Genomic DNA, 12817 nt, shown 5'->3' with positions numbered 1-12817 from the left:
AGCCTAAGATTCTTTAATTTTATAAATGACAATCTGCTTGTTTGACAACTCTTGATCTAGGAGTTCTTGGCTATGGAGTTCATTGCACATATGTTCCCAACTTGCTCATTGACCACCACAGATTCACCTAAACATATATGGTGATATGCAAGCTTGGGATGTGCAACCCCAGTCAAACAAACAAGACACTACAACAGGCTTGGTGACCAAATGTGGCTCTCCAGGCATCTCTGTTTGGATCCTGGGATTTCCTCCAGTTCATGTGCTCCCCAGGTCATGCCCTGCACTGGCCCTGTTCCGTCCCCTTCTTGAGTGCTTTTGCCTGACTGGAATATGTCCTTGAATTATGAACATGTTTGTCTGGACGGAGGATAGAATAAGTGTTAGAGATACATGGGTGTGAGTGTAGAGCCAGTGTGGTGTAGTGGTTAAGAGCGATAGACTCGTAATCTGGGGAACTGGGATCGTGTCTCCGCTCCTCCACATGCAGCTGCTGGGTGACCTTGGGCTAGTCACACTTCTCTGGAGTCTCTCATCCCCACTCACCTCACAGAGTGTTTGTTGTGGGGGAGGAAGGGAAAGGAGAATGTTAGACGCTTTGAGACTCCTTCAGGTAGTGATAAAGCGGGATATAAAATCTAAGTCTTCTTCTAGAAACCTCTGACGTTGGTGCGGTTGGAATGTAGCCTACTGTACAAAGGGAAGAATCACATCTGTTGCTCCACCTACTTCCTTCTCTGGCTCCACCCAATCATGGGACACAGCTCTTGAAAGGTCACTCGTCTAGCATTTGGCCTGAAAGATTCCCCACCTCCTTCCTTACAAGCTGGAAAGCACATTAATATCACCTACCACAACAGCTTCTTTAGAACCAAAGACAAACGGTATCTCCAGAACTTGGGGTTTATGTTAATGGAAAAACAATTTTGGTGGGGACAGGGTTACGTAACGTCATTGGGTTACAGCCAGAGTTTGTTCCCATTGAAAACAAGTTGCATAAAGTTAAGTCGTGACTCATTTGTCCCTTTGATTTCAACTAATTAAGTCTGAATCCCTCCAACCCATTTTTCCTCTATACAGTAGATTGATTAAAAAGGGAGAGCGAGACAGAATTTATCAATAGGTAAAGTAACACCAGTGATGAAAATAAATGTCTTTGTGTTACTTGTGAAGACTGAAATAACAGGATGACTAATTTAACTTGGGGGGTGGGGGTGTATGATAACCATAGTTTACTGGGGTCACATAGTCTTATCTCTTGTTAAAGAAGCATCTTCTACAAAGAGAGTGAGTAATAGTCTACAAATAGGTTTGAACTTTTCCAGTTAATCAGTAGTGGGTCAATTATTTCCAGTATGAGGAATTTGAACTAAATAAGTGAGCATTTCTAAGGAGGGGAGGAGAGGGAGAGAGAAAGAAAGAAAGAAAAAGGATGGGCATTGTTGCTGAGAGTGGGTTTACACACACAAATGTGGTTTGTATTTGCATTGAGTGGATTCTCTGATACATACCTAAGTGTTTTGATATAGTGCTTGCACTGAAAGTAAGTGAGATTGTTTGTCTGCTGGATGAGATGTCTATTCTTGATGAAATTATGGATGTAACCAAGGGGGCTGTTTATGTGAAAACACACACACACACACACACTTTTGGGACACCTGCCACTCCTGTACCCAAGAGAACTGTAAAATAATAAGACTGTGAAAGCAAACTGGCTTTTAAAAGCTTGGGAGACTAAATGGAAAGCCGAGGGGTTGACTGACAGGCTTCCTGAGCTTCATTTAGTGATCCCTTCATGAATCTGTTTCAAGACAGAGGTACAGCTTTATTGCACAGTTTGACACTCTAGAATGGGCCATCTTAGTTAAAAAGCTGCGAAGTGATTAAATCTGATAGTGGGGGGAAACCCCTGAGACAAAATTTTTGGCAGTTTTCTACTTCATGTAGAGTGCTTCAGGTCAGAGAGGTCCTGTAAATAGCCCAGTAATGGCTGGTTCCTCAGCAGGCATAAGCATGTGCTTTGAGTTTGCAAAATGATTCAGGAGCATGCTGTGAGATAGCTACTGATAACAAGCAGATGTGAAGCGTGCTTTTCAAAGTGGGGGGACCTAAGAAAGGGGAACTACACTAGACGTTAGTTGAATCTGATTTTGGTAGGCATGATATAATTCCCATTATAACTGCTTTTGGCATTAGTGTAAGCTTTAGGGACAAGGAGAGCAAATTTGAAGGGGAAGAATGTGTCCCTTTCCTGCAGATATACGAGACCAAAAATTGCATAGGCATTTAAATGGGTTCTTTATTTATGATCTTATCTCAAAAGATTATGGGAAACAGTTTTCCAGTGACCTATAAAAGCTTTTCTTTCTGTTTTATAATATAGTGAAGCATTTTAGTAATGATCCATACCCACTACCACTTTAAAACCAAAGGTATGAAAATCCACCCCTGTGCTTGGATGTGTGTGTTTACTTTAAAAGGCTTGTGTGATTTTACCAGAAGGAACATTTCTAAATATGGCCTGTACTAACTCCCCCTAAAGCAAACATCTCTGGTTTGCTGGCAAAAGGCTCTGGGTACTTCATCCGTACCACAATGAAGTTCCACAGTATGCTGATTCACATGATGGGAAATGGAAAACCAGACTTCTTGGCACATTATATAAAGAGTGAGTTGCTTTTTGGTGGCTTGACAGTACACTACGAATGCACTGAACTCCAAGAATGCACTGGTTGACATGTATGTTGTACGCCTGAACACATTAAAAATAAGATAATCATAACCTTATGGGCCCATCGGCAAAAATTCTAGCCACTGTCCAGGAAACTGATACAGGGAGGAGCACCTGTGACTAATTCACTCACACTCGATTCTTTAAAAACCATTTCAGGCATGTGTCCCTCTCTGCCACTGCCGTTTGATAAATCAAAGTGGGGGGACAGGGACCAAAGCAGGTGCAATGGCTTAGTTTGGGGCAAATGTCAGAAGCCTGTTGTTGAATGCTGCTGCCAGCTCTGGTTACGTTTGTACTTAAGAACACTCAGATTGAAAAACTGACCACATTCCAAAATCTGAGTCTTTTTTTTTTTTTTAAGCAGAGGTGAACTGCTGCTCAAAATTGATGCTACATGCAAAGTGGATAGTATTTTTTCCCCTAATTGCACAATTACATTATATAGTGATTGCATCCTTATTGGATTCACTGTTGCGGGCATAGACATTTTATTTTCTCTGCCTTTCTGTTTGTTCCTCTAGCATTGAACAAACTCAACTCTGGGGCTGTCTCATGTGATTATTTAGCACCTGCAGCACTCCAGACATTTAGCTTTGGAACCAATTGCCATATTTTTCGCTCCATAATACACACTTTTTCCCTCCTAAAAAGTAGGGGGAAATGTGTGTGCGTCTTTTGGAGTGAATGCAGGCAGGAGGCTCTGCTCAGCGCTCCCTTTAAAGAGCCGCGTGGAGCGTGTGTGCGGCTCTTGGGGGCTTTTCCACAAGCTGAGAGAAGGGATTAACGGGCTGCCCTCTGTCCTTTCCCCCACTTCCCAGAAAAGCCAGCAAGAGCCGCTGCCAGGCTTTGCTCAGCGCTCCCTTGTAAGGGCTCCCTTTCGTCCCTCATCCAGCTTTGCTGGGAAGCCAGCAGAACAAGAGGCGCTGCGCAGCTATTGCTCTTGCTCTTCTGGCTTCAGCGAGAGCTGCGCAGCTTGCTCTGCTGGCTTCTTAGCGAAGCAGGAGGAGGGACGGAAGGGTTTAAAGCAAGAAAAGCGAGAGCCGCTTACATGCTCTGTGCAGAATATATTTTTTCTTGCTTTCCCCCTCTGAAAACTAGGTGCGTCTTATGGTCAGGTGCATCTTATGGAGCAAAAAATACGGTATGTATCAAATGAATCTTCCACATCTGGGACAAGGAAAGTGGAGGTGCCCTCTAAATTTCCAAGAATACACTGGATCCCCATAGCTCAGGGTTGGGAACTTGTGCCCCTTCAGATGTTGTTGGGCTACAACTCCCAGCGTTCCTGGTTTCGGCCATGCTGATGAGAGTTGGGGATGGGAACAATATCTGGAAGAGCACAGGTTCCTCACCCCTGATGTAGCTTGTGTGAGCAAGCCAAACCACATGCTGCAGAAAAATGCAAATAATTCTGAGGGTTACTACCATGGGGATAAGAGACCTTGTACAATGCTTCAGTACACACAAAATGGAGTTAAGTAAAGAAGCAGTGGGGGATCAATTCTTTGATAACCAAAGCTGAGTTGTAGCTTTGGGGAAAGATTAATCTGGCTGGGCTCCCCAACCCCCATTAGTGGATTGAGAAGAGGGGCATGTAATTGAATCAAGACATCAGATTTTCGAAGTAATTGAGTGAGACATCACATTTTAGGAAACATTTAAGGTGGGAAAGCTACTGAACCAAGAACCAAAATAGAAATTAGACCTAAACGTTTAAAATATATTCATAAAGAACCAGGAAATACATCAGTAATTCCATCTGACCTTGAAAGAAAACAAAAAGGGAATTAAAATTTAATTTTACGTTTATTTTGAAAACACATTGCCAGGCAAGAGAATAATATGGCTGGCTACAAATCATATGTCATTTTCTTTCAGCATATTTTGAATGCAGAACAATTGTGTGATTGTTGGGACAAAGTGATTTCAAACAGGTTGCAAAGTGAGATCTAAGTGTTTTTCTGCAGTAGAAGAGAAATCAGTAAGGCCCAATACACACCCAATCCAGATTGGGGACCTACACTAATTTTCTACTTAAAATGGCTTCCTTCCGGGTTGTTCTCTCTCGCTCTCTCTCACTCTCCCCCCCCCCCCCGCCAGAGCAGCACCTTCAGGGGCAAATAGCAACCACATGGGAGGTGAATTTCAACAGAAAACCAGTGTGAAGCTCAAATCCAGATAAATCTTTGGGGAAATGGCCATTTAAGTCTGTATCAGAAAAGATAAAGGAAAATACCATATTTACATGAATCTAATGCACCATCAAATCTAATGCACACCCTAATTTTCGCAATGTAATTTGGTCAAAAAAGGTGTACATTACATGCCAGTAGATATGGTAGTGTGATTATACATAGGTGGCATTACACACCTCTCAGATGTTATATGACAAACCTGCAATCAAACCCACTATGCTAGAGAGGTTTCCAACAGTTGGGATCTTATTATCACATGTGGTGGAGCTGCAAGAATTTTCAATATCTTTGGAGTTTTGTAATAGATGAAGTAAGTCTTATTACAGGTAAAACAGTTCCCTGTGACCTCAGATTAGCATTATGAAACTTGTTTACTGAAGATGTAAGATACGTAGTGGTAAAAGAATTATTAATCCTTTTTACAGTGGCCACCAGAAAAGTTTTAGCTCAGAACTGGAAGACAGCTGCTAATTTGACACTGGAGCATGGTACAAGAAAATCTGGAAGATAGCGCTTGTTGAAAAACTAAGTTTTACAAATACACCAAAAGCAAAAACAGGAAAGGACATTGTTGTCGACTCTTGGCAATCTCTGGAGTAATCTGCTAGATAATGAGCATGATATTGCCTAATACCTACTGTGTGTGTGTGTGTGTGTGTGTGTGTGTGTGTGTGTGTGTGTGTGACGAATGGTAAGGAGTGGGAAGTAGGGGTCCTTTAGAGTTAGGCAGTAGTTAGGCAGTTTATCTGTATTTATAGCTGAAAATGTATAAATAAAGACTATAAAGACTCCCTGTCATTTTTGCCGCAACAGTCCAACATGACTACCCCTCTAGAAATAGGTAGATTATTATATTAAATAGAAATGCAGCAGAAAACTTCAAGTATTTATTTTTCAGATCAGCAGAAGACAGGTTTAATTGTTTCGAAGCCAGGGTGAATTTTAGCTAAATGTTTAGTGCACATTTGCCTCCAGGGCTAGAAAGTGAGATACTTAAAGCTAGAAGCTGTGAGGAATTTATAGATTATAAAAGGCAATTATGTTGACAGCTTTACCAGCTGATCTGTCAAAAAACAAATGACAAGGCAGTTTGTTAAAGAATAGAGACACATGAAACGTCAAGGAATCATAGACTCTTACCAAGGGTCATCTAGTCCAACCGTGCTGCGACCTTACAATGGATGGAATTGTTTCTAAGATCATTATAAAAAGGGCAGTCAAGAAGTATGGTATATTAAGCTGCCTAGAGTAGTGCCTCTAGTTAAGAACAGTTTCAGGTTAAGAACGAACCTCCGGAACGAATTGAGTTCATAATTAGAGGTACCACTGTAGGGACATACTATTCCATAATAACAATAATTTTATTATTATTTATATCCCACCCACCTGATTGGGTTACCCCAGCCACACTGGGCAGCTTCCAACATATATAAAAACATAATAAAGCATTAAACTTTAAAAACTTCCCTATAAAAGGCTGCCTTCAGATGTCTTCTAAAGGTTATCTAGTTACTTATCTCCTTGGCTCAGGGGTCACATAACTCCATACCCTCCAACAGTTCTCTGATGAAAATAGAAACATCCAAAGCAAAAGCGGGATATTCTGGGGTTACTGAGCTATATAGTCCAACCAGGGGGGATGGGGAGTGAGGAATGTTGCACATGTGAATACAGTGGTACCTTGGGTTAAGTACTTAATTTGTTCCGGAGGTCCATTCTTAACCTGAAACTGTTCTTAACCTGAAGCACCACTTTGGCTAATGGGGCCTCCTGCTGCCATCGTGCCACCGGAGCACAATTTCTGTTCTCATCCTGAAGCAAAGTTCTTAACCTGAAGCACTATTTCTGGGTTAGCGGAGTCTGTAACCTGAAGCGTATGTAACCCGAGGTACCACTGTAATATATGTACATGCCTCTCTGGAGGACTGGCATTGCCTTCATATTGCTTGCTGTTTTCATAACAAATGCTCTGGCTGACATCCAAACAATGTTAAGCCCATTTTAAGTCACATGATTTTAGTGGGAGACGGCTAATCATGTGAGTAATTCTCCCACTGGACCTTAAAAGTGTTTAGCTTTGGCTGAATCGTGCTCATGGAATTCTTGTTCAGAAGTTGCAGCACACAAATTCTTTATGATGGTGATGGCAACTGGTGTTTGACAGTGTATATCTTTACCATTCCACATTCACAGCCATGTCTAGATAATATTACTCAAATTAAAATGACTTTCCCTGTTTTAAATGCTGCATTAACAGTGCAGTCCTAACCTCCTGACCAGCCTTGTTGGGAATAGGTTGGTGGAGTTGTCCTTCTGATGGGCTTGTCTGGCCTGACCCCATTTGGGATTGCTCTGCCCCATATCCATATTTGTGCTTAAAAATCCACTTTGGAGTTTAAAAGCCTTTGGTAAGATTGCGTTTTTGCAATCCTCGCCATTTAAACTGGCAGTTTAAAAGCTGTCAGCCCTAGGAGTTTAATTGTCTTGGCACATTTTTGTGGTTTGACATCCTGCTGTAACAAATCTGTGCTTTTCCTCAAAATGAACTATAGCAGTCTTGAAGTTCATAATGTTTGGTTAACATGGAATTCAGACACTTTGTGTGTGTGTCTTTTTAAAAATTCCCCCATGTTGTGGTTGAGTCTTTTTCTTCTGTCCTTTCAATTAAGATATGTTGTATTTAATCACAGTAGGGTATTGTTTGGTGGTTCCCTATAATTAATGGCTAAGGCTGCTGAAGTGTGTAATTAGGCTTTTTATCTATTCATTCTGTATCTCTGGCCTACAGTGAGCAAGAGCAAAGTCATAAGCAAAATGACTGGGTTCAAACTGGATAATGAGGTTTCTTCCATTCAGCGAAAAGGTTTGTGTACAGTACATACAGCCAGAAGTATTTCCTTTTATGAAACTCTTCCAGAGAAAATAATGGCATCCTTTTGGGACACTTTATTATGTCAGATATGGAAGAAAGGGGGTGTGGATGGCGCTGTGGGTTAAACCACAGAACCTAGGACTTGCTGATCAGAAGGTTGGCTGTTCAAATCCCCACGACGGGGTGAGCTCCCGTTGCTCAGTCCCTGCTCCTGCCAACCTAGCAGTTCGAAAGCAAGAAGATAAATAGGTACCGCTCTGGCGGGAAGGTAAATGGCATTTCCGTGCGCTGCTCTGGTTCGCCAGAAGCGGCTTAGTCATGCTGGCCACATGACCCGGAAGCTGTATGCCGGTTCCCTCAGCCAATAAAGTGAGATGAGCGCTGCAACCCCAGAGTCGTCTGCGACTGGACCTAATGGTCAGGGGTTCCTTTACCTTTACCTTTTATGGAAGAAAGGATTAATGAAGGGATGCAGCAGTTGAATCAGTGGTTTTGCAAACGAGATCTTTCCTGCCCCTTCATGTGTACAGAGCTTTAAGAAACTGGGCCAATGATTTTCAAAGACAAATAAAAATCCTATTGAAATTCAGAGGCATGGATGCATTTATACTTGTCTGAAAGACTAAATGTTAGCATATTTCATGAGGTTCCCACTGGCAACAGTTTTTCTGCCCCTTTGCACATATTTTTATTATAGCTTTAATCTTTTATTTTATTTTATTTTATTTTATTTTCTTCCTTTATAAATGAAAATCTTTCAGTAAAATATCAGTTAACACCCCCCACCCTTTTTGGCCCTAATAGGGCTTTCCAGAGCCAATAAAATCTATTTTAAGCAGATGAAGAACTTCATAACTGCCCCCAAACTCTTTCCCCACACACCCTGCGAATTGATAATCTGAAGATCAGAACCAGAGTTTACATTTGGGCCTTGTCTTGATAAACAATCCAGATATTCATTTCAACAGACTCTTTAGAGCTTTGTTGCTTTGCTTTGCTTTATGTTAAAGATAGGATATTATGTTTTCACCTAAGATAGTAAAGCAAGGCTCATAGAAATAACTCAGTGAGAGAGACTAACATTCAAAAGAATGACATATGAGATGAAATTAAATATATTATGGAGTCTGTCTCCTTGAAAAGCATCCCTCTTCTTCCTGAAAAGGGGCAAAACATGTTTTTTTTCCCATTCTTGAGTAGTAAAACTGTTTATCTGCAGCTCCAAAAGAATCTGCAGATGGAGACCCCCCACCTGAGAACAAAGTCCCCGGTCACTGGAATGTAATACTAGAAAAACAAATACTACAAAGGCTAGTAACAGGAGGATGTCTTTCTAGCTTGTTTTTGTGTGACCATCTTGGCTCCCGGAGAAAGGGGGTCCCCAAAACATGTGTACCAGCTGGATCCCTTTGTACTGAATTTCAGTCTGTTTAGCCAGATGTCTTCCCAACAGTGACGAAAAAACAGAGCTCTTATTCTAATAAGTCAGGAAACAGAAAAGTGTGTCAAGTGAAAGGAGGCCCATTGTCTCCCATCTGATATTTATTAAACGTTGTTTAAGTCAGCAATGAGAAATGTGCAACATCCGGAAGTGACCCCGACTCTCTGGTATGCTCAACCAGTGACAAAAGTCTGGGAGCAGCTCAACATTAAAGCCATGTGCTCAGATTGCATAACAGAGTGTGCAAACCATGGGACGGTAATAACAAATGAAAATCTGATGCAGACTAAGCTCAGTTCTGCATGACTTAATGTATGACCTCTAAACAAAACCCTGTATACAATACTAGTCTAACAAGATGTCAAAAAGCTCTTAAGAATAAGATGATTCTTGCACACTTCTTTTTTCATGCAGAAAAGTTTCTTTTAATATCAGTTAAAAGAAAAGACCCTTGTGTGTGCACATATGATAAAAATGAATATATCTGCTTTTTGAAATGCTGCAGTTTTATTAGCTGTGTTCTGATGACATTTAAAGCTAAGGTTTAGCATTGCAAGAACGAGCCTAGCCTTCCCTCGCCACCCCCAGATTTATCCAATGCTCCCTGCTGCAAGGAAGAGATCAGAAGGTTCCAAGTTACGTTTTATATTAAATGCAGTTTAGATTTGCCATCAGAGCCCTATAGTGTAGTAACTTTAACTATGGTTAGTGAAAACAAGCTAGCTTCATAAAGTTCAATTTGAAGTTGCCTCGTTTCTAGTAATCATAGTTAAAATTAACCTCAGTTTGTTTGGATTTGGATGACATGACAAGCTGCGGTTAATAAAAACAAAAAAGCAAAGTGAAAGTTTCCAAACCCATCCTTACCACAGGGAAAAGGCGAGTGCACTAGTCCAGTAAGAAAGCTTGGCTCATTCTAAAGAATAGTGTAGCATTATGCCTGAACCCCACTGGCTTTCCACTAGTGCGAGGGTTCTTAAACTGTGGTCTGTGCACAACTGGTAGTCCATTAGTTTTGTTCAAGTGTTCCACATCATTTCTGTAGCTGAAGAGGAGTTGAAGATAGGAGGTGGCACACCTATCAGATTAAAGATTCATTTTTATTTTTAGTTGTCTTTTATTTCCTTGAATTGGTAAGAAAACTAGAAGAAATAAAAGAATCAATAAAATACAGTATTGAAATATCATACAGCATCTAATATAGAGCATTATAATTGTTACAACAGGCAGGAAAATCATTATTTTGTCTGCCAAGACCCTCAGCAACTTCAAGTGGTCCCTAGGCAAGAAGGTTTGGGAGCCACTGCACTGGGGCCTTCATGGAGCAAAAATGGTTCCACAGTTCTGCTGTTTTTCTAACGGAAACCTCCAGAGAGCATCAGATCTTATTGAAAGTATCCTGGGAATGCTTACTGTCATCGTCCAGGACACAGATGTGAAAATTTAAAAGCTTAACAGAATAAAAATGTAAAACACCTGAAAAGCATTCAGGGTGAAAAGGCCTAAACATGAAAAATGACATAGAGTTAGATCTAAAATCTTCACTTTCTTTTGCAGGCATTCAAGAGGGAACACAATGCACCAAGTGTAAAAGCAACTGGGCACTGAAGTTTTCCATCATACTGTTGTATGTATTATGTGCCTTGTTAACAATAACAGTAGCCATTCTTGGATACAAAGGTATGTATCACATCTATAACAGCTGCCTTTTGAGTAGGAATTCAAGAAAAAGGGATGAAAGGAAATATTTATAAATAAAAGGATTTTTCAGATTCAGTATGATATGATTTCAGAAAAGGCTATTCTGATACATATTTCAGTATTAGAACTGTTATTTTCAAAGACTTATTAATATATATTCATCCCGATCTATACATATTTACTTGTAAATAAGAGCCTGTTTATGCAATTGCAACTTCCAGAAATTCTGTACATATGGCAGGCTATTAGGGAATGTGTACCATCTGCGCACTCATGAACTTAATTTCTGCAATCCTTAACCTACCCAGGCCTTTATTTTTTATGGATAAGGGTCACAGAAATTAGGAATATATGTATATGTCCCAGGCCACATGTTATTTCATATGTATGGTGAACTACACACAAACAGTCCTTGAAATCCTACCAAATACAGAATTTCCAGCCTTAGACTATGTTGATTACCAGGGAACTGACTTTCATGTAAGTGTGCTTTGGAAAAGGAATGTAAACTTTGGGAGAGAACAAAATTCTTTGTATGGAAGAAGTTCCATTGGGAACTCCATCCAGGTAAATTCATCTTTATCAACCTTCATGAGGATGGAGCCTTCATTCCCAAACAAATATATTGTAATGTAATTCCTGGAGATATTTTGTCCTAAGGAATTTTGTGATTGTGAAACTTCTGGTAGCAATTGGCTAGGCCACTGAGAGAATGAAATTGTCAACAATATTTAAGTGTGGGGTTTTTTTAACCCCACACAATATCAAATGTTTGGGGTGGATAAAAACCTTTAAACACTTGTTTTGTTCTTGATGCCATTTCATGAGATTTGGCAACAGAGACAAGGCTTCCTATGGTGGTGCCATGACTCTAGAATTGAAATGGGAGAGGTCAAGCTCTCTAATTAGTTTATGCCAACTCTGTTTAACTGTGTAGTCCTTTTGAATTATTGCTAAAATACTGTGTTTATTGTTCCAGTTGTAGAAAAAATGGACAATGTTACTGGAGGAATGGAAAATTCACATAAAAGATATGCTGAGAAACTCACAACAGTGGAGGGTGACCTGAAAAAATTGGGTAATTCATATGCAAACAAAAGCAGTATGTTAATTATTGTTTAGTTTATTGACTGATCAGATTTCCTTGTCAGTTTGTTGTTGTTTAGTCATTTAGTCGTGTCCGACTCTCCATGACCCCATGGACCAGAGCACGCCAGGCACTCCTGTCTTCCACTGCCTCCCGCAGTTTGGTCAAACTCATGCTGGTAGCTTTGAGAACTGATCAGATTTCCTTGTCAGTTAATTAGTACTTAAACCCTATTCAAGAGCAGTGGTGTTGGTTTTTCAATGGAGAAACCTATACTGTTGGAACTATTCCCAGAAGGGAGGAAATATTTTGTGCCTAATCTCTTGCAGAAACCCAGCTTGTCCCATGCATAGGGATGGAGGAGAAATCAAATTCAGTTCACATTTAAAGATGAACCATACACAGTTTGCACTTTCCAAAAGAATTCACAAACTGAAACGTAGCCATCCTTCAAAGTTTGCACTTCTAAGAATTTTGCAATGCAGTTCTGCAGGCAATGCCGTTCTCCATGAGATTCATTCATATGTACTCTAGTGAAAATTAGGACCTCTTATGGCACCAGTGGCGCTTAAGTGCACCATTGTGTTTTATGTTAAAGAAAAAGGAACTATCAGGTTATGTTGTCTTAAAGGAAAAGGAGTCATTATTCTGTTCTTCTAGAGTTAAAAATTAGCCATATGCCAAAATATTTTTGGTTTGTTGCATCCGTTGAATTAACAAAGAAGCAAACTCTATTAAAGCAAAGTTCCTCTGCTAAATAATAAGCTACAAAATCATCCCTGAATTA

At 40.3% G+C, this 12817-nt stretch overlaps 1 protein-coding gene across 2 annotated transcripts in view; it reads left to right on the top strand.

The window, feature by feature from the left end:
- Positions 1-12817, top strand: part of COLEC12 (collectin subfamily member 12) — a 75071-nt gene that overhangs the window by 51085 nt on the left and 11169 nt on the right. For both annotated transcript variants that reach the window (XR_013988443.1, XM_081013103.1), the window contains exons 3-4: positions 10800-10922; positions 11923-12021. Coding sequence is in view for 1 of the 2 variants with exons in the window: in XM_081013103.1 (XP_080869229.1) it covers positions 10800-10922; positions 11923-12021 (222 nt within the window). In the remaining variant the exon portion in view is untranslated. The remainder of the gene's footprint in view (positions 1-10799; positions 10923-11922; positions 12022-12817) is intronic.

This window comes from Podarcis pityusensis (assembly GCF_964106645.2).
Source record: "Podarcis pityusensis genome assembly, chromosome: 7".
Classification (NCBI taxonomy): domain Eukaryota; kingdom Metazoa; phylum Chordata; class Lepidosauria; order Squamata; family Lacertidae; genus Podarcis; species Podarcis pityusensis.
Note: the sequence above shows the minus strand (reverse complement) of the source record. Positions and strands in the feature narration are given on the sequence as shown.